This window comes from Scomber scombrus, chromosome 15 (assembly GCF_963691925.1).
Source record: "Scomber scombrus chromosome 15, fScoSco1.1, whole genome shotgun sequence".
Lineage (NCBI taxonomy): Eukaryota > Metazoa > Chordata > Actinopteri > Scombriformes > Scombridae > Scomber > Scomber scombrus.
The window spans coordinates 5384343-5405607 of NC_084984.1; the positions used below are offsets into that span (position 1 = coordinate 5384343).

Sequence of the window (21265 nt, forward strand, 5' to 3'; positions counted from 1 at the left end):
CCAGTCAAATGTTGTGATTTGGTGCTAAATGAAGAACTAACGTACATAAACACCTTTTTAACATTTCCTGAACACTTTTTATGGACCCTAGAAGATTTCTCCTTGATTTCTCTTTTTATATATTCATTTATTTATTTATTTATGTATTTATGATGAGACACAGTGGTAATAGAAACCCACACCCTCGCAATGAAGAGTACAAGATGTCACACATGCACTCAGTTTGTTTCAGCTAGTTTCCCAGCAGAGCACACACACCCTTCACATTAAAATATTCCTCTAATATCACTACAACAAAGAAATAACTCCAAGTACGTCATTGTCATCAATCTAAATGACGTGTGTGTGTGTGTGTGTGTGTGTGTGAGAGAGAGAGAGAGAGAGCAAGGGAGGGAGGGAGAGCCGGAGGAAGGCTTGAGGTTGAACGCATAGGTTGATGAGTGAACTAGTGACAAGCGCTATATAAGCTTGTGTCTACTGAATAAGAGAGAATAAGAAGAGGAAACTCAAGTCTGCTCAGAAGAAAAGATAAACAGAGGTGTGATCGGGCTCAACAGAACTCAGAAACAATAAGGAAAACCAGCAGGATCTGAAACACTCATCAGATCTGAGAAGCAACTCCTGACAAACTGCTCGTTTTGTTTAGTTTCAGCAAAGTGAAAAAATGCTCTGGAGGTTGAGTCTTGCCGTGGCCATGGTGTGTGTCGGTGGCATATGCAGCTGTGCGAAGGCTGATGTGATGAGCAGACTGATCGCACCAAGGGACTACGGGGTGAAATTGTGTGGGAGAGAGTTCATCAGAGCCGTCATTTTCACCTGCGGCGGCTCCCGGTGGAAACGCTCCGTAGAGGGAGACTTGGGTGAGTTAATATGACCGAGCGCAAGAATACACTGTAAAATCTACATGTACTTAGTCTCAGAATAAATTCTGATATAGCTGAGCTATAACATGACAAACTGATTTCTCAGTGGGCCTGAAGATTATTGGAAAGACCTGTAATTGATTGTTTTCCTCATTCCAAAGTTCCTACAAATAGCATGTTAGATGCGTTATATTATACTGCAGAAGGTTTTTATGGAGGTGAGAATATCCTCTGACAGGCTGACAGAATCAGATATTTCAGCACCATGGTCAGCTCATGTTAATTGTTTAATTGTTAATTGAGTTTCTGAACAAAAATGTCCCCTTTTATTCCTATTCTAATCTGCTTAATTTTATATTACAATTATCCTTAAGAAATGATATGCATCAAGCTTTTTAAATTGGCTTTAAATTAAGGAGATTTCTTTATTGTCCTTGAGGTAAATAAATACTTAAAATTATTTATCTATCTTTTTTCTCCCTCCAGACCCCTTACAGTGGAGTTCCCTCAGTGACGTTACAGTGGAGGACAACCAGCACACATGGCAACGTGGCTCAGAGCTCACAGACAGCCGTTCTCCTCTCCACGTTCCCTCCTCTTACTCCCTGGCGGATCTCCTGGCCCTTTACGGGGCATTAGGAGACTGGCAGCAGCCGAGTGACCCCAACTCATGGGAGAAGTCTCAGCAGCTCACAGTTTTAGGCAAGCAAGAAGGTAACCCACAGGCTGCTGACTGGCCTGTACCCAGCAAGAAGAAGAGGAACTTTTCTCTGGGTGTGGCAGGGATGTGCTGTAACCAGGGCTGCACTAAGAATGATATCGGACGCTTGTGCTGAGGCAGGGTTGGGGGGAGGGGGGGGGTTGGGAGAAAAGTAGACGGGGTGGGTTATGGCAGAGGGATCGGTGGACAGTGTAGAGTTGTGGAAAGTACATCTGTGGCTTAATAGGCTGTATTCATTATTCCCACTCATGTCTAATTGCACAGAATATATAATATGTATCAATAACAAACTGTTTCATCACATCACTACAACTTGGTATTTCTTTCTTAATATTTTCTTAAATGTTGAAAAGTTCATATTTTATTTAAAAACATGTTCTGTATGGTATGTACTGTGTGTCTTCTTCCTTGAGAATAAATTTGAAATACTGTGTAAATATGAAACATTGAGCAGTATCATATATTGTCTACAACACTTGCGGCAATATTTGGAGCAATAAAAAGCATCTGTATTCTAACCTGCAGACTATCTGACTAAGCTGTTTTCATACTAGCACTGACTAATACAACACATTAATGCCATTTACGCTGCTGTGAACTTATTGCTGGCCTCTGTTCACAACATTACGCCTGCCTGATCATTTTCTGTCAACACCCTTAGGACATGACATTAAAAGAAGGGATTTTTTTCTTCTACTCTTTGTAACCCAATTAAAACATCAATTTGACCCTCTGCACAAAACCCCTCAAGACTGACCATCTCCGGTCTAAATGTAGAAATCATTTTACAGCATAAACGTCATCTTCAAGAGGAAAAAAAAACTCTTCGCACATTTGAAAGCTGTTCTACTGGGGGTAAAATGATGAAGTTTCATGTGAAAATAAGCCACACTTTAAAAAGGAGAAATGTCCATGTCAATAGTACTAAAGCATGTTTTGTCTCAGTGAAATCATAAGCACACCTGGAATATACTAAAATATTCAACTTTAAATATTTAGATCTATCACCACATAAATATAATAAAGGAAATAAGGAATAAAAGGAAGTTTTATCTGGTTAAACATCTTTAAATCTTAAAAAAAAAAATGCATATTTCACAAATAATCATATTTGGTCATACAAAGAATATGACTAATAGTTGTAGAAGTTTAAAAAAAGACAAGATTATGAATCCAAAAGTATAAAAAACAGTCTACTAGGCAGCAACATTTGCTCTCTACAAACAATCTTTGTCAAAGCAAACAAAAGGTCTCATTTACAACCAAAAACTAAATATTCAGGATGACCAGATCATGAAGTCCAGAGGTGTTGCTGTGTTTGTGTGTCAAAGTGCGAAAACTTGCTCTTTACAGTGACGCATGCTAAGATATGAGAGGAAATCCATTTTACTTTTTTTTTGTGTGCGAGTGTGTGTGTGTGTGTGTGTGTGTGTGTGTGTGTGACATGTGCTTGCATATATAAATATGTGCAAACAAGCTCTTGCAAATAAAAAAAATCAAGAAATTGTTCCCTAATCACATTTTTTTTTAAATCCCCCTTCTGTTCACTGATCTATGAATGGCTGATAATGTAATAAGACATTTTGAAGTATTACAGGAGGAAAAGCACAGGTGTAAATAGTTAAATTACCGGGGCAGCCATCCATAATCTTATCATGTATTTCTTGCTATGAAAAGTCAAAATGATAAATACACTCAATATATATATATACACATGTTCAGCAACATCTTTAAAGGGATGCTTCAGTACTTTTTTCCCCCTCACCTTCTGCAGCATAATATCTTCAACTATTGATATGATGAATCTACAGGCAAACAGTATAACCTTCCAACATTGAAAACATCATACTGTATTAATAACACACACACATACACACACACATATACACACACACACATATATATATATATACGTATATGTACACAGATTAGTAATTACAAAGGCATCATCAATCCCAGAGCTGGTTTCCTGTCGAGAAAATAATAATATGATGATTTTTATTCTATTTCTCAGAGATGAATGAGCAGTTATTATTGTCCCTCTGATATATTTCATTGTTTCCACATTGTGTGAAATGATGTAAATAAATATGAGGAGATTGTGTGTTTAGTCTGACCTTAATTGTGTAGCTGGTGTCATCAGAGCAAAAATACCATCACTCAACAAAAAAAAAACAACAAAGATCTGTGGATGTTTCTGCTGAAGCACCCTTGATGTGCATTGAATATCTGTAAAAGTCCACTGTAACAGCAGAAACAGTGGTTAGTCCATAACTCCAAATCAGGTGAAGGAATAGCACAATTACAGCTGGTGATTTAACAATTGTGGACAATTGTCATTTTTTAGTCAAAACATCAAGCAAGAGTGCCTGGCTGTCAGCAGGAGGAGCCATGCTCAGTTCCACTCCTCGATGTGGATGACTTCCAGTCCACTGTGGATTTCTGTTAACAATCCCATGACCTCTGTGGTTATACAAAATCATTTGCTAATGTACAGAATCAAATGTTTTTTTCGTGACCTGTACATGTTGGACTTAATATTAATGTATAGAAAATATCAGAATATTAGAGAAGGATCTCCTCTCTCTGATCTCTATTGTCAAATTCAATGTGTAAAAAACGATATGTACAAAATAATTTATCACACAATTAAATGTTCTTAGAAGCATCAGCAACTTTATATTTGATTGGTGCCTGACTCAGATGTAGTGTACTAATTTATCAGATCACCTGTATACTTAACACGGTCACAGACAGAAGTGCTAGTAAAGTGGATACTGCTGTCACTCCATCATCGGTGTTTGAGTAAATGTGACTCAAACCGAGCACCAAAAGAAGAAAAACAAGTATGCTTCAGATGAGTGACTGCATCACCGCTGTAAACCGCAGACGTCACCGAGACATTCATTGTTCTGTTGAGATCTGTGAAGACCGACTCCTGGGAGTCAACGCTCAAAGGTCAAAGGTTCAGGAATCAATGCCGCTCATTCGTCCTTGCTGTCTCGCACAGTGTCCACACTCTGGATTAATGTCTTGAAAGTAGGCCGCAGTCCTGGGTCACTGCTCCAGCACTCCGTCATAATGTTGTGAATCTGAAGGAAGAATCAGACCAAAGAATATTAACAACGAAAGCAAAAATAAAACTATTTAATATTTTGAGTTAAATGTTGTAATAACAGAGCTCTCTGTTCAGTTTACATTCGAGAAGGCATTTTAATATCACATAGCGCTCTTTTCTGCTTAGGGATAGGAATAATATTTGCAAAGCTAACTGACAAAACAGTGTGTTTGCTACAGTAAGGGGGAGCTGAATCTAGTACAGTATTCAAAAAAGCATTAATAGTGAGTTTTTACGAATATTTATTTTCAAAAATATTTGTTTTCGGGAAGAAACAAATCAAATAACAGTGTGCACTGGTCATCACTGTCTCTGTGTCATGGGTGTATAAATAGTTGCAAGTCTGTGTGTGTGTGTGTGTCTGTGTGTGTGTGTGTGTGTGTGTGTGTGTGTGTGTGTGTGTGTGTGTGTGTGTGTGTGTGTGTGTGTGTGTGTGTGTGTGTGTGTGTGTGTGTGTGTGTGTGTGTGCGTAGCGGAGCTGAGCTTCAGCTGAGTAGTCAGTGCAGTCAACCATTTTCTGGAAGACCCAGTTAATAAAAATGCAAAAAAAATGGATTTTTACAACTTTTATTCAAATACAAATAATTTTGCTGTCTCAACAAATACAAATACAAATACTGCGCTCTCGAACCAAGAGACATTTTAATTGAATTATATTGTACACTTAAAAAACACTTTTGCAGGTTTTTTGTAATGAGCATTAGGTTGTCATCATACCAGTATTTTAAACGTTGATACAATACTATTATTTAAAAAAAACAAAAACAATACTTGACACCACTTTTTTTCTCTTTTTTTAAATTAAATGTGGCATGGCTAGGATAGCACCATGTGACTGGTGGTTCACGTGTTACTGGAGAGAAGACCGTAACAGGACCAGTTGATTTTCTCACCGTTGTTTCATCTGTGCAACCTTGGCTTGAAAATCTAATTGTAGATCTGTTTTTTACGGCTTTGGTACTTTCAATAATATCAAATGTATAAAGAACAGAGATTATATTGTTTTAAACAAATGGCACCAAAAAAGTATCAAAGTAACAATATTTTCGACAATCTTAGTGTGTATAGAGTTACTGACCTCCTTTGGAGAATGATCAGGCGCAGGCAACCTATATCCTTGTTTCAGCAGGTCAATGAGATGGTAGACGATCATCTGACCCTGCTTCTCATTTCCCATCTTGTCCATAAACACCTAAAAGGGGGGAAAAAAGAGGAGGTTTTGTACGGTTTTACAGAAAACAGCTTCGACAGACTTCAAAAAATGAAAATTACCCGAAACAACTCATGAGAAGTGCTTCCGGTTTTTAAGCATCTCTGCAAGAGAGCTGAGTGCTCAATCAACTGATTTCTTAGACGACTCTACAAGCTAATTGTACAGGGCAATTAAGTTTGCAGTGGCTCGTTCTCTTAAACTTCTTTTACACTGTGCCGCCTTAACATGGCTTCTCTTTTTGACTCACATGTTAAACAGTTCATATCACAACACTACAGCTGCTTCTTTTTATATTTATTTATTCTCACTTTTTATCAAACAAAACAACATTTCTGAGTCTAATGTGAGGTCAAAGATTGTGCCAATGTCCTGATCTGCATGTTCTACATGTTTGCTGAAGAAGCCTAGACTCAGTCCCACCCCTTCCTTCTATCACAACTGACTAGCATCATCTGATTAATCACAATAAATCCAAAAATAACTGCCCCAAATATTAAGGTGGCATCAAAGTTATAAGTCAAAAAAAAGATTTACATCACCTCAATAAATTCTTAAAAATTGTGAACTAATAATTTGCAAACCACACAAAAAATGACTCAAAGTTACATAGCAGAAAATTCATAATGTTGACCTAAAAAACGTGAAAGTGAAGTTGCCGTACCGCTGGTGGGCTGCAGTTCTTGTCACTGTAAGTGAATAGTTCGTAGAGGACGACACCAAAACTCCAAATATCTGATGCCACAGAGAACTTGCTTTCTGTCAGCGACTCTGGAGCATACCTGGAAAAACACCACAACACGTTATCCATGTGTATCCATTATATATCCAAAATAATATATTATATTTAATCAAAAGTTTTCTTCATGTAAGTCACATGATCTTATCTATAACACCTGTGCTTAAAGCTCAGTCACAGTATTTACCACCATTAGCAGCTCAAAAACATTCACAAAGTACAATTTTTTTTTACGTTCATAAATGACAACCGACAAAGTTATGAAAACACTTTCCGAGCTGCTAACAGACAGGTGCAGTGTATCTTCCTCACCAGAAGATGGGGCTTTCCCCGGGTTCTCTGACAGTGTAGTACTCTTTGTCCTGCGGTAGCACCTTAGTCAGACCGAAATCGCCAATCTTCACCCTCATCTCGCTCTCCACTAGTATATTTCTAGTAGCCAGGTCTCTGTGTATGTATCGCTTGGTGGCAAGGTAGTCCATACCCTGGAAGAAATTGGTTAAATCATATCATAACTTATACTGTAATCATGGCTTTTTAAAATGGTATTGGAGACAGGAAAGGTGAGAAAGACAAAGTTACCAGCGCAGATTTGAACCAGTACAATATTTATGTATGTATGACTATATTTATTAACTGCCCTATATTACCTTGCAAATCTGAGATGCATAGTGCAGCAGTTTCTTGGAATCAAAGCGATCCTTGTGTTTGATGAGATAATCTCTCAGGCTGCCGTAGGGGAGGTACTCCATGATCAGCCTTAGGTTCCTTCGCCCTGAAAAAGAAAGACGTTAAGTGCAATGAGGGAAATATGATGTGTGAGCAGTGGAAGCGGAGGCCTCGCCTAAAATGGCATTTCTGAGGAAATCTAAATGTATTTGTTTCATGGGAATGGTCATTGGCGCCCTAGGCAGCCAGGCAGTGGACAGTCAAGATGTTATTATGTTTAAAACAAATATTCTGGGTGGTAATATCAAATCAAGGAATAGTTATAAGCTATCAGAGTCAATAAAAGAGACTGAATCTCTTCTACTGTACATCTTCATTTAACAAGCTGTGATCTGGAGCCAAATGTGTGTAAAAGGAGAATATGACTCATCTTCAAATACAAGTTTTGGAAGGAAACACATATTGAGACATAGAGGGAAAGTACAGACAACATAATATAAGTACATACAATATATAATCTCAGTGGTTGTCAACTTTTTGTTTGTTGTCAACCCATAAAATGCGGCAAAGTCTAGTTGTTAACTCGTGGTTATGGTCTGCCCAAAACATGAGTTGTGACTATAAGCAACCAAATCATGATTTTTGAAGGTGTTTTGCAGGCCTGAAATAATGTTGGTGTGCAGTATTTCATGAGGGAAAATAAGGCAGAAATGTACTTTTTATCTTCTAATACATTTAATCAACTTGGGACGCTGTTGGGAGTCCAGACCCCCATATTAGGAATCGCTGATCCCTATGAGTTAGAAAAAGCATTCATGTTGATTACTGTATCATAACAGGTTGGTGAGGAAGTTGAGATTCTTAATCATTGTATTCTAGTTTTTTGTCACATTGTTTTATGTCTCTGAATTTTGCTACTTAGTCAAGTTAGAAGACAAGTTACACAGGTTGAAAACAGAGGACTTTCTGGCTATTTCATTTTGCACAGGTAGAAACGGTGTGCTCATACCTGCACTATAGCAGACTCCTTTGTATTTGACGATGTTTTCATGATGGAGGGATTTGAGGATCTCGATTTCCCGCTCGAAGTCCCGGAGGTGCTCGGCTGTGCTGTGCTGCAGTTTCTTCACCGCTACTACCTCCCCTGTGCTGTCCTGTAAGGGGTCGTACCTGCACATCTCCACACTGCCAAAATTACCCTTCAGCGTGTGATGGAGCAATGTGGAGAGTAGAGACACAGTTATGATTTCATCTATGTTTTGAGCACATGTTAAATGAGTTACCGACAGTATAATTTACTAGGATGGATTCAATGAGCTGCCTAATTACAAGATTTAGTCGTGACAGAGAGCGTCATCATCCGCAGAGAAAAATGGAAGATTTTCAGGAATTGTTTCTTTCATTTCAAATATGGCTTGCAATATTTCATGACGTCTGGGAAATATTATGCGAACATCTGTGGTGACCTCAGAAACTGCTGATTAGTAATGTGGGTTGAATAAATCATAATAAATGTGACAAATACATTTCCAGCAACCATTTATTGAGCCACATAACCATGCAAAAACAACCTCAAGACAATAACTGGATAAGTGAGCAAACCGTGTGTGTGCGTGTGCATGTGCGTGTGTGTGTGCGTGCGCCCCCCTCACTTTGCCCAGCTGTTTGAGAAAGATGAGGTGTCTCTCCTCAAACTGAGCGGGCTCCTGGTTCTCGGAGGTCCACGGGAAGCCGAAGCCTCGTGTCCTGCTGGGCACCATGTCACTCTCCACCAGCAGCTCATAGTCTGCAACACACGTTATGTTTTAAACATGTGCACGTATATGACGAGGAAACACCTTTTTGCATACATCAGTGTGCCTGGTTACATGTTTGTCTCCAGTTGTCTTCCTACCTGGTGTGAAGAGACTGTTGAGATCTCTGATAATTGCTCTGAAGGACGGCCTGTATGAGGGCTCATAGTCCATACAGCTGTTAATCAGATTGGCCAGCTCTGTCCACTTAGGAGCAGGCAGCTGGTGCCTGTCCTCATAGAACAAGTTCTTCTGTAGAGGCAAAAAAAAAAAGAGAGAAAGTCAAGATCTGCATGTTTTCAATTTGGGTAAGAGTGATGATAAACATGCTAGGAAGAGAACATGCAAAGTTAGCAGACATTCTTCAATAGCATATGGTATGTTTTCTTCTCACTTTAAAAAGGCATGACTTAAAAGGAATAGTTTGATATTTTAGAAAATAAAGTTATTCGATTCCTTGCAGAGAGTGATATAAAAAGATCTAAACCACTATTAGAGTGGTATGATAAAAAATAATAACCTTAGCTTAGCAGAAAGACAAAAACTGAAGTATCACATTGTGGTTTTGTAGGGCGTTATGTGCTGTTAATCTGTGAGGTTGTAAGATAACCAGTCTTAACCTCACTGTAACACTTAATTTGATGCCTCCCAAAATGTCAAACTCTTCCTTTTAATACAGATCAGTGTCATTAACTGAATTAATTATCTATGCATCCTTTGTTTTTGTGACCTTTGAGCAGTCCAGGGTGCTAAGTGGTTTGTCTCCGCCACTGCAGATCTCCCAAAGCGTGGTACCAAAGCCCCACTTATCTGTGGCTAAACTCAGGTTTTGGGGGTTTTCAATGCATTCAGGGGGCACCCATGGGATACGCTCCACCAGAACTGAGGGAACAGACAGACAGAAAGGAGATGGAGGTTCAGAAAAAAATGGAGAAAATTACAAAAACAAGATGATTTATTTGGTCCACGAGGTGACTGAGGCAGTCACACCAAAGCTAAACTATGTTAGCTGACATTAATCCCACATGGCATCACAGAGGTGTGAAGGACAAGTCGTGTCACATCAATGCCACACATGATGTCGTGTTTCTCACCTTCTTTGGGCAGCACGGTGATGCTGATACCAGGGTCACTGAGCTTGATGAAGGGCAGGCTGCCCGTCTTACGATCCTCCTTTCTGATCAAAAGAACATTCTTGGCACAAAGATTTCCATGGATGAGGTTCTTATCCTCCTGTGAGCACAAATCAAAGGGACAATTACTTTGGGTTAAAGGCTACACTGGTTTTAAGTGATTTACTGTATATCATATATCTTACCAGGTAATGCATAGCCCATGCGAGCTGTTTAGCCACTTCAAGCTTCCATGTAATGTTGACACAACTTTTGTTCTTTTTCAGATAGATGTCCAGAGACCCGAATTTACCGTACTCCTGCACCATCATGTCTGACAGAGAGATGAGAGAATTTCATTTTTCAAGCCCTTGAAGTACTTAATACATGTGGCAAAATTACACATCGAAACAAAACTATAAAAACTGTAATGTAACCAGTCTGCGGTTTACTGAAGCTTATTTATTGTCTGTAATTATAGAGAGATGTTGACTCTATTTTGCCATCTGTTCCTCTTCAGTCTGCACTGGCCCACATGAGGAGTTTTTGTGGTTTTGTTCAGGACATATGAGCTGAAAAGCTTCCTTTCTTCTGACTTTTAAGGATAATTAATGAAATGTGCTATGATTTATAGAATAAATGGGTGACACTGCCAAGAAATGACAATACTAATCCAAACTAAAACACTATAAACAAAAACTTTACAGATGATTCAAAAATGTTCCACAATGTTTTTGTTTTTGTTTCCTGTCTGTTCTTTGTCAGTTCACAGAAATAGAAAAAGCTTTCCCACACTGTGCTGTGATGACATGGGGAGTAGCAGGTAGAGTAAAGATCAAGACTGCAGTGGCCCATTAGTCACTTGCTGATCCCGAGGGCTTAATCCAGTCAAAGTGGGAGGTCAGGTATGGCACATAGCAGGTCAAGCAACCTCATTTCCTCTCTGTCCTCATCTAATGTCAACACTACTGTTTTAGAGTGAGCCTCCTTGCATTTCTTACTACTGATTCCTCATGTAAGCTTGACTGACTCCCCGACTGTGTGAAACAGACGTGTTTAGTCTCACCTCTTTCATCTACACATGAAATCTTAAACTATCTTTTTTATATGGCGCATTTCAGAGTAACCACAATGGTTCCTTCAATTGTGACCACGGCTGCCAATGGTTAAGCTGTGACCGTTGTAGTAGTGATCGTTTTTTTTTAATGAATGTATGCGTGTGTTGTAAACTTACTCTCATCTCCACAAACGCACACACCGTAGTTGAGGAGTAAGTGCTTGTGGGAGAGTTGACTCATCATGCTGGCTGCTTCAAAGAACGACTACGAGGGATAGAACGAGAGAAGAGATGACGAGATGTGAGAATTTTCCATTTTATCCTGTTAACTTGTCTCCTCTGCGCTCGTAGAAAACACGAAACAAACGACAACAAAAAAAAGTGAATTTAACCAGTCAACCACTCACACGCTCACTCAGTCAACAAGCCAACCTCTGAATAGTTGCGGTGAGCCTTGTCCAGGATCTTGATGACGACATCTATCTGGTGCACCTCTCCGTAGTCTCCGAGCTCTTTCCTCACACCGCAGAAGATCTTGGTGAACGTTCCTTGGCCCAGACTCTCACTCTAAAATGTTGAGAAGACCTTTAATATGTTTAAAACCGACTTTGGAAAGGAGGTGGAGTGCATTTTCTCCAGCCAAAGAGACCAATTTTCCTGACCAATAATAATTTTAACTGTCCAACTATTATTACTAAGGGATGTGAGAGAAAACCCTCACATGGGCACACATGGAAACTCATTCAGTATTTACAAAACAGTCTTCTATTTTATAAAGGTACATTTTCCTTGTTGCCATAGCCAAAGACAAAGAAGGGAGTTACTGAATCTTTGAAAGTGTCTCTGAAGTTTAGTGACTGAAGGGCTGCAGAGAGAATCGGCAAATAAGAAGCCCAAAAACGAGTCACTGTCTTTCTCACCTGCAGCCCGGAAACCGAGCTAAATAGTGTCATCTCCTGCCTGCCTCTTACCAGGACTGAGCTGTGACTCAATCAGCTACCCCACAGTATCTGACCACAAGGCTTTGACTGATTTTAAACTCAACAAAACAGAAGCAAAGTCTACATCTCTTATCTAACTGCATGAAAAAGCTTAACAGCAGCTCAAAACAGGAAGGTAAAAAACAAACACCTGTTGTATTTGCTAAAAAATGGGTGAGAAAGATAATATTGCAATACAAAAAACCCCCTCAGCTATTAAATGAGAAGAACGGCTTCTGTGGTTTTCCTGTGACAGACCGGTTGTACAAAACTTCAAGGGCTCGAACAACAGAAAACTGAGACGGAAACAGCCCAGTCACCGAATGGCTGACACACTGTCGCATGGAGACATGCACCACACGCACAACGCTCACAAATGCCCTCTGGGATTTCTATTGACACTGAGCTACTGTAGGCGGGTCAATTAAAAAATATTTTCGTTAACTGCAGCGACCTCACTAACCCTGCAGGAGTCTTTGCTTCCTCTGATTGAGATTTGTGGCGCTCTGGTTAATTTTGACAAGTTTACGATGGGCTGCGTCCTGTCTCCATGTCTTTAATTAGACTGCATCAGACTATTAAATCATTTGCAAATAGAAAACAGCTGGCCACTCACTAAGGTAAATCACCTTTTCAATACTCTTGTTAGCTTCTACAAATAACTATGTACAGTGTATGTAAAACTAATACAACCTACAATAAATAGACTGAAGATCTGGCCCAGTAAGGAAAGAGAAAGAAAACACTGAAGAAAGAAGTCAAAAACGGTTATCTTACAGTGACGAGGTCCTCTTTTCGGATCTTGTGGAAGACCATCTGGCTGATGTCGTGCTTGTGAAGAGAAGGAGACAGAGGGACCTCTGCCCCTTGGTTACTTCTGCACACCAGCATGTTGGATTTGTCTGAAGAAACGTAAAAGGTGGACATGGATTAACCGACACTACCTACTAGTTTTTGCTATTCCATGTGTGACACTGTTTAATTGCAAATGTGAATACAAATGTAAAAGCTCCCAACTGTAAAAGTTTTTAATCTTGATTATCAGCATGAATAAAACCTATATTGCTTGGTTTTTTTTTTGGTTTTGTGGCCCTTATATTTGGGTAACTTTACTCAGAAACAGGAGATTTGTGCCAGAATAGCTTTGACAGCTGGAAACCTGATGAAATAATCATTGAGTCATTAGTATTCATCAACACCTCCATTATAGCCACAGAGCTGTAATTGCCATGTTGTGCTGTTGAGCAGTAAAAAAATCTTACTTTTCACCCTTTTAAAGGATAATATTGATTCTGCTGCAGTGCATGAATACAATACAGTTAAAAATCAATACAGTTCTATCAGTGATTTAACATTTCTTCAAAAATTTCATACAGGGGTCAATGGTCTTCATTGGCCTAAATCCGAAAAAAAAAAAAATGAACAGAAGCGTGGTCATTGGCTTGGAGATTTAAGAGAGTTGAGAAAGAACCTGAATAATTACAGAATGACAAGATCAGTGTCATTGACTCCTGTAAAGAATTATGTGGGGCTTAAACAAGGGGTATTTGGTTGAGAGGCAAAAATGGCTCATTGTACAATAACTGATTCAATCGAGTTTGAAGGTTCCAGCTCCTTTCACCATTGTCTTATATTTTCTAATAATGGTTTTCAAAATGTCAGGAAATATAACTGGAACTTCTAACATGATTCAGATCTTGAAACCTCAACATGATTTATTCAGTGATAAGTTGCTGACGCCAATTTTTTTGCAACATTTTTGTTAACTGTCTATACTGACCTCTGGGGCTGGGTGCGCAGCACTTGGTCAGCTGGAATGTGTATCCGTCTGTGCGGAGCGCCTCTTTTTGGTAGCAGTGCAGAAGTTCTCTGAGGGAACCAAAGCTCTTCTTGGCACCGCTCAGGATGTACTCTTCCGACTCTGTCTTCACAATCTGACAGTGCTTATAGTCCACCATTGTTTCATACTGAAAATAAAATAAAAGAGAATCATTAAGTTGCACAAAATATTATTTTATCTGACTACAGAAAAGACTCTGAACAGGAATCACTGTTAGTAAGAACACATACGATCTCAATAGACTTATAAATCTGCTACTTCAATTTAATTTAAACTTCCCTCAGTCCCACTTATTTTGTATTAATGCCACAATTGTTAAATTGAAAGAATGGAATTAATTGTAATTACAATAATGTAAAACTGATTTAAAACACAAGACACATAGTATGTCACAGTGTGTATGGTGCTGTTATCAGCCGAGCATCTGAGTAGTCCATTCAATGTGAAAGTCAAACCTTATTGCTCCCTCCAGTGGTTGAAATGATGGACATTATTTTAGAAGCTCTGATGTGCACACATTTAAGACCTTTAAGAGTAACTGTGTTTTAGTGCAACAGTAAACAAACACAGTTTGCAGCCACGCGGTTAAATATTGTGATGCAGTAGTCACTGTGACTTTGACCATCTTCCTCTTTACTAGAACAAACAACAGTTACACCACAGCGCTCCGGTACATTAACAATACAGTCTAATTACCCTAGTTGTGACATGCTTCGGCTAATGGAGGAAGATACATTTTGGTAGTTGCTGTGATGCATGCAGGTCATGGGTTCAGGAAGTAAGATAGTAGTGCCATTCAATTAGCAAAGACTTTGTTGAAAGTCACATGTGAGAAATGCAGTACTTCACATTGAAGATGAACTGAAGATTTTGGAGTGCTTACCCCGACCACAAACGACATGAAGAATTTGTTATAGTCCCTGGGGCTACAGCGAAGGATGTAAAGGCCTTGGTGGTTACCAGAGCGACGCAGCTTACCAATTGTAAACTCCATCCTGTGATAAAAGAAACAGTGTGTCTTTGTATGGGTGTGATGCGTGTGAATCTTTGGTTGTAGGGGCACAAGCACATGTGTGATGTGCTACATCTGTGCACACTGTCTGTGCGATACTCACGACACAGGGCCATGGCAGTAGCTGTGAATGCACTCGAGAAGTCTTGGCGGGGCCACCTCTTTACAAAGATAGTGATGGGCATCTGCAACCAGTCTGTAATATCCATCAACTAATGATACAAATGACAGAGCTTCAGAGAGAGAAGGAAAATCCAATTCCTTAGTGGACACACAGAAAGAAAGAGTGAAGAGAGGGGAAGCAGAAAGAGAAAAAAGTACATCATTCAGTACCTCATTTTATTATTTTTGATATCAGCACTTTTTAATATTCTGTACTATTTTTAACCCATTGCTATGACGTTTCATTTGAATGTGCACTGTATAGTGTATAATCTGAATGACAAATAAAATCGATTATTATCTTATAAACAGCTGGCTTTTCTCTTTCCTACTCTGTTGGCATTTAGAACTTTCATAAGGAAACTAACTCAACATTTACACTTCATATTCTGGCTGATAAACACCCACTGTGGTACAGACAGAACAACAAACTACACATTGAAAGCCTAAGAGGAACAAACCATAACACTGCATCACAGTGAAAGAGATGACAGATAACACAAAGGCAGTTCCTCAATGAATCAACAACCCAGAAGGGCATTAAATTAGTAATCACATGCAAACATCACAAATAAATACAGAGAGCCTGAGCGCAACCAAATGATCCATTTGTCCTCCAACAAGTGGGGGAGGTATATTCTGTGTCTCAAACTGACTATCACCCCAGTCCCACTCCACCCACCAATCCATCACCCATTAAGTGTCATAAACTTAAAAGGTTGATATAATGGGACCAACACAGGTTTTTTCAAAGTTATTGTTCTTGTAACCATGCAAGAAGAGCCCTTAAACTGAGCAAAGTAACCCTTAAATCTATACACTGAAAACTGCATTAAAGAAAATAGTTAAAGATACAAAACTCTGGTTGTGATAATCTTGCTAATTTAGCTTAATTAAATCGTTTATCTCCTTGTTTGCAATTGAACTGATGGTCAAAATTGTCTTTCAAACAAATGATTAGCAAATGTTGCTGCGACTTAACGTTAAACCTTACGCCTACATTATCCACAATGCAACTCTACCGCTGACAGTTCGTTCAGTGATTTGGACGACATTTGGTTCAAATCAGTAGCCTCAAATAGAGATGAGGAGCTGGCTGCAGAAGTCTGGTAAACTCCCTTCTTGATGACCTTCTGAATCTTTTCATTATCCAACATGTAGTCTTTAGGCCCAGCATATCAGAAATGGTACAACTCCCTCTGGAGCCACAATTTCCCTCAAGACCAATAAACAAAAAAAATATCTGTGTGAGATATGCAGGGTTCAGCTGTTCTCTGCTCTCAGTTTGGATTTGACAACAATAATGTGGTCATTTAGAAACATTCCTGATTCCTGTTATCATAAAAACTGATTTAATGTCTAAACAGTATAATTTGGCTGACAGACTTACCCAATAAATTAGAATAGAATAAATCAAAGTAAACCACTGATTCATCGGAGTGAAAGCAGAGAAAAGTGGAACAGAGCACAAAGAGGATTTAAGTGTGTGCTATACCAGGATCTGGTTGTCCTGTCTGGTGAGGGAAACTATGCGACTCTCCACAGAGCCTTCCTGATTGGACTGTTTGATGCTGATGTCTATAACTTCTGGGAAGTCACAGTATGTCTGCAGCTCCTACAGACACAAAAAGAGTAAAAATAAGAGGGTTATATATTTGTTTTAGATGAGGAAGCACGCACACACAGTATTCTTGTTGTTATCAGCAATTAATTGTAATCATCTCCTGGTGCTCCATCTATTGGTTAAAACCAGTCAGGAAAACCAATACATTACCATGGCAACATGAAACCATCCCCTGGGCCTTACCTCCTTTGCTCCCTCCTCCTCTTTACATTTTGACCACTGGATGCCCTTGTTGCCCGTGACAACGATGGTAACCTCGCGTGCGGAGAGATCGGTGACTTGGAAGCGCTCGGAGTAGAGGGATGGAAGCAGCATCTCGAGGCTCATCAGGTATTTGAGCCTGAGGTTGCACACTGTGGCTTTGCATTCAGTGAACTGCTGGATGAACTTCCTGAAGCGAAAACGGATCCTTTTCCGAGTTAAGATGTTGTATTCCTGGATGCGGTCTCGCATGCATCTTGGCAGGAAGGACTTGTAGCTGAAAACAGCACGGGGGTCAGGGGCGGGTGGTTGATCAGGTGGAAATGGAGAGGGAGTGAAGAACAAACACAGGCAAAGAGGAAAGACAAAGAAGAAATCAAATTGAAGAGCTAACTAGGGTTGAAAGAAACTAATTGAATAATTCATGAGTCAATTGATAGATAAGTACTATTTTGATAATCAATTGTTTCAGTCATTTTTCAAGCAAAACTAGTGAAAAAAATGCTACAAAGTTACAGCTTCCACCTCAAATCACACTATGTGCTGCTTCTCCTCATCATATGTAATAGTAAACTGAATATCTTTGGATTTTAAACTTTAAACTTTGAAGACGTCACCATGGTCGCTACAAAGCTGTCATGGGCATTTCCACCTGCTTTTTCCATTTCATAGACTAATCAATTTATCAAAAAAAAAGAACCAGCAGCTCAATCTACAATAAAGATGATTGTTATTGTGCAGGTTCAGCCAGTGTGCATGCTGAGTTTAACCTCACAAGAATCAATCCATAACACAAACACAACTCATGCTAAAGACTCACATAAAACAAAAAATAATACTATTCAGGATTAATTAAAGAGAAATTAAATTATACTTAGAATTTCAAGTATGGACAGTGGACACAGTGCATAAACATAGTGCAGGTCAAATAAGAGACACTCTGAACCATTAAATCATACAAAGAGAAAATTGATTCAACTGAATGAACTGCATGGAACTATCTTGGCATATTATGGCTAAAATAACATGCTATTACATTCAGTCATTACGGTTCATCTCCTGTGAGTGGGTGTATCTTACCTGGTATCATTGTAGATGTCTACAGGTGACTGATCACTCTCTTTGGCGAGCCTCATCATGTCCAGCACCGCCATACCCAGACACTCCTCCTGGGCCTCGTGGCTTACTGGTATATGAACCCTGCCATTGAGAAAGTCACTGCGCCACTGCAGGAGAAAACACAAAACGTGGGTGTCAGATCTGTGAAAAAAAACTAAACTAAAAAGGAGTTGAGTGGAGGAGTGTAAACAGATACTATCTTATCTTACATTTACAGTAAACACATTGAATATTAATCATTAAAATAGAAACAAGCATCGACCTTAGACATTTGGGGTTATTAGACTGAACAGATGCAACTTTTCAAAATGCTAAACTACATTTAAGAGTTTTAGACCAAATCAACAACACTCATGTTCATACACGGATTCACTTTGCAAAACTGTAAGTTTTATTTTAAATAAAAATGGTTTTTTTTTAAAGTTTTGGTAATCTATTGAGGGACTGGTAAAATGTAAACATTCAGTATCCATTTGGCCAGAGGACGAAAAAGTACATTTTGAACCCTGCCGGTTGAGTTGACAGGACTGTACAAACCAAGCTCTACAAAAGCAGGCGTCTGTGCATAACAAACAGTCTGTAGGTCAGTTTGTTGACACTCAGCTCATGGTGTCAGTGTGACAGCGTAGATAAAAACAACAAAAAGATCTGCGTGTTTCAAGTTCACACCAACATGTGGGAAAGAAAAGAAAAAAAACAGAAACTATATGAAATGCACCTGTAAATACACACATGAGTGACGCAAGAAAACACTGATATAAAGAACCCTGACATTACCCTTGTTCCCCAATTTGTGTATCTTAAACACTCTTACAATGCCACTTCCTGTTTTCAACTTACACAAAAGAATGGCTGACGGGACTGACAGACTGGTAGGCAGTCAGTCAGTCAGTCAGACAGTCGGGATAAACAAACACATGTTATTTCCCCCCAGCTAACATTTCTGGAGGTAGAGTTGAAGGAGATGACATTAGTCTCTCAATTCTTTTCCTCTGGTTTACACACAGTCCAAAAGAAAATATTCAAACATATGTTGCAGCTTTCATATGCTGATGTCACCAGGCACTGATCACATGAAGCATGTATGTGGTAGAATATCTGTGGCCTCGGTTACGAGGTGAAAAGTGCACATTAGTTTTAGTTGGACATTTTAAGCACAGTACATGTATCTAACTCTGGCTCTAGTGCAGCATGGTGGTATCATGGCGAAAAAAAGAGACATTCAAACTCTTTTCCAATACAATGAATGCATATGAAATACTCTACTTTTAAGTAATCATTTGTGTCTAATATGTTTTTTCCATCAAAAAAAGTTAAATTATTTCATTTAAATCATCTCATTCAAATCTGTCAAATTGCATCTCCTTCTTCTACCCTCATTAAAAAAATCCACAGTCTAATGTGTGTGTCTAATGAATATGCAAATATTTCTGACAGTTTAAATGTGCACTGGAGGCTTCAACTTTTCACATCACATTTATATAAGTTGAACACTGCACCACGATTGGCTCCAAACTAGTTATGATGTCACAAATCATGCACAGAGAAACTTTCTCCCTTCAGCAGATGAATGTCAAAAAAAAAGTAATTTAGTTCAAGCAAGGTAACAGTGAGAAAAAGAACCTTTAAAAAAAATTTAAAAAACTCCTGCCACAAGTAAACTGCTCCAGATCAGAGCAGATTCAGGTCTTTGAGAAGATGAGCAGCAGCAGCCGTAGAAATACAGGACTCTCCACAATTTCAATGAAGCCCCAAGTGATGTCAGAGGGGGCATCAAATCTGAATGGCTTGTTGTATCACAAGATTACAGAGCAAGCTTGCCCACGCCAAACTGACTGGGTTGTCTTATTTCACAGTTTGTGTGTTAGTAGGCACATCCGGGACCCAAATATATACACACAAGCACTGAAAAAGTAAGTTTGTCATAATATAGCACCTTTAAAAACACAAGAACAAAGAAACATAGAAGAGAATAACTGACTGGTGTTGATATAAGTTGTTAGCTAACCTGAAAAAATTGGTATGCCATGACACAATCATCCATGACAGGGCTCTCCATCCCCTTGGAAACACCGCAGCGATGACCAAAGGATAAATTACCACTGTTATACCAGCCAGGAAAGTAGTACCTGGACAGAAGAGGAGACAAAAGAAAGGCCAGCAAAGGACAGACAAAGAAAAGGGGAAATATTAAAAGAGAAGTCATCCAGGCATAAAACAATACATAAAGAGTCAGAAACAGGAAATGAAAATGAAATTAAAAAAAAAAAAAAATCCTTAAAAAATGGTTGTCTATGTCTACCTGATTCTGAAGTGTAGGCTCTCACTGGCTGGCTGGTGCACTTTGAAGACATGATTAGGAGGGAACCATATCTGGTCGCTTTCCCTCATCAGACCGAACAAATTGCAGAAGAGTGGAGCAATACCTGGTAAGACAAAGATAACAATCACCTCAAGTCATTCCAATGTTAACTATAATACATGCAATACATTGACATTGTCTATTCTGGCACTAGAAGTCATTAAATCTCAGTGTACTTTATGCAATATACAATATTTACAGCTTGCAAATATTTACACATACAAAAAGTCACACATATACTGTGTGTTTACAGAGCATACACACACAATAATCGACTATAATCCAACTACTTTTACCTCATCTGATAATAATTTTATTTCCAACCATTCCTATACCACTTCATTCTGTCTTCAAAACATCAGAACCACCAATAGCAAGGTGTTTTATCAGTCAGTCATTAGTACAGAAAATGTCATCAAGCAACAGGAAGCACAAGAACCTCACAAGAATGAAGCAATAGTTAGAGGATGGGAGTGCTGCGTAAGAGGAAGTGTGCTTAACCACAACAGGGGAAGTCAAGTCAGTGTACTTACAAGGTTGATCTATGTCTAAGTCCTACCTTACCTTATATCATTTAAGGTAAGATAAGATAAGACTTAATTGATCAGAAGGATAATTCACGTTACAGCAGTGCAAAAAACAAGGAAACTTAGAAATAGGAGTAATAAATGCAAAAACAATAG

General features: G+C 39.0%; 2 protein-coding genes across 4 annotated transcripts in view; one reads left to right on the plus strand and one right to left on the minus strand.

Moving 5' to 3' along the window:
• The first annotated feature begins 50 nt into the window (after positions 1 to 50).
• On the plus strand, positions 51 to 1699 carry rln1 (relaxin 1). Its single transcript, XM_062435059.1, has 2 exons — positions 51 to 860; positions 1350 to 1699. The coding sequence occupies exons 1-2, from the start codon at positions 665 to 667 to the stop codon at positions 1697 to 1699; spliced, it is 546 nt and encodes a 181-aa protein (XP_062291043.1). The 5' UTR covers positions 51 to 664.
• Positions 1700 to 2998: 1299 nt separating this feature from the next.
• Positions 2999 to 21265, minus strand: part of jak2a (Janus kinase 2a) — a 33814-nt gene continuing 15547 nt past the window's right edge. The window contains exons 3-24 of one of the 3 annotated variants that reach the window (XM_062434874.1): positions 20523 to 20646; positions 20229 to 20349; positions 18182 to 18327; positions 17084 to 17378; positions 16772 to 16891; positions 15218 to 15375; positions 14986 to 15097; positions 14043 to 14229; positions 13040 to 13164; positions 11715 to 11849; positions 11460 to 11547; positions 10432 to 10559; positions 10208 to 10346; positions 9844 to 9995; positions 9215 to 9365; positions 8973 to 9106; positions 8330 to 8519; positions 7302 to 7426; positions 6964 to 7136; positions 6577 to 6694; positions 5781 to 5894; positions 2999 to 4676 (exon numbers count right to left, since the gene is read on the minus strand). In XM_062434874.1, the coding sequence (XP_062290858.1) occupies positions 4569 to 4676; positions 5781 to 5894; positions 6577 to 6694; positions 6964 to 7136; positions 7302 to 7426; positions 8330 to 8519; positions 8973 to 9106; positions 9215 to 9365; positions 9844 to 9995; positions 10208 to 10346; positions 10432 to 10559; positions 11460 to 11547; positions 11715 to 11849; positions 13040 to 13164; positions 14043 to 14229; positions 14986 to 15097; positions 15218 to 15375; positions 16772 to 16891; positions 17084 to 17378; positions 18182 to 18327; positions 20229 to 20349; positions 20523 to 20646 (3143 nt within the window). In that variant the 3' untranslated portion in view covers positions 2999 to 4568. Of the gene's footprint in view, positions 4677 to 5780; positions 5895 to 6576; positions 6695 to 6963; positions 7137 to 7301; positions 7427 to 8329; positions 8520 to 8972; positions 9107 to 9214; positions 9366 to 9843; positions 9996 to 10207; positions 10347 to 10431; positions 10560 to 11459; positions 11548 to 11714; positions 11850 to 13039; positions 13165 to 14042; positions 14230 to 14985; positions 15098 to 15217; positions 15376 to 16771; positions 16892 to 17050; positions 17379 to 18181; positions 18328 to 20228; positions 20350 to 20522; positions 20647 to 21265 lie in introns of those variants that run through there. The other 2 variants (XM_062434873.1, XM_062434875.1) reach the window with 2 other exon arrangements.

What these genes read in the sequence shown, in the direction of transcription:
- rln1 (XM_062435059.1), top strand. Translation starts at nt 665, where the DNA reads ATGCTCTGGAGGTTGAGTCTTGCCGTGGCCATGGTGTGTGTCGGTGGC. An exon ending in CTCCGTAGAGGGAGACTTGG is followed by an intron (nt 861 to 1,349) that starts GTGAGTTAATAT and finishes TTCTCCCTCCAG; the next exon opens with ACCCCTTACAGTGGAGTTCC.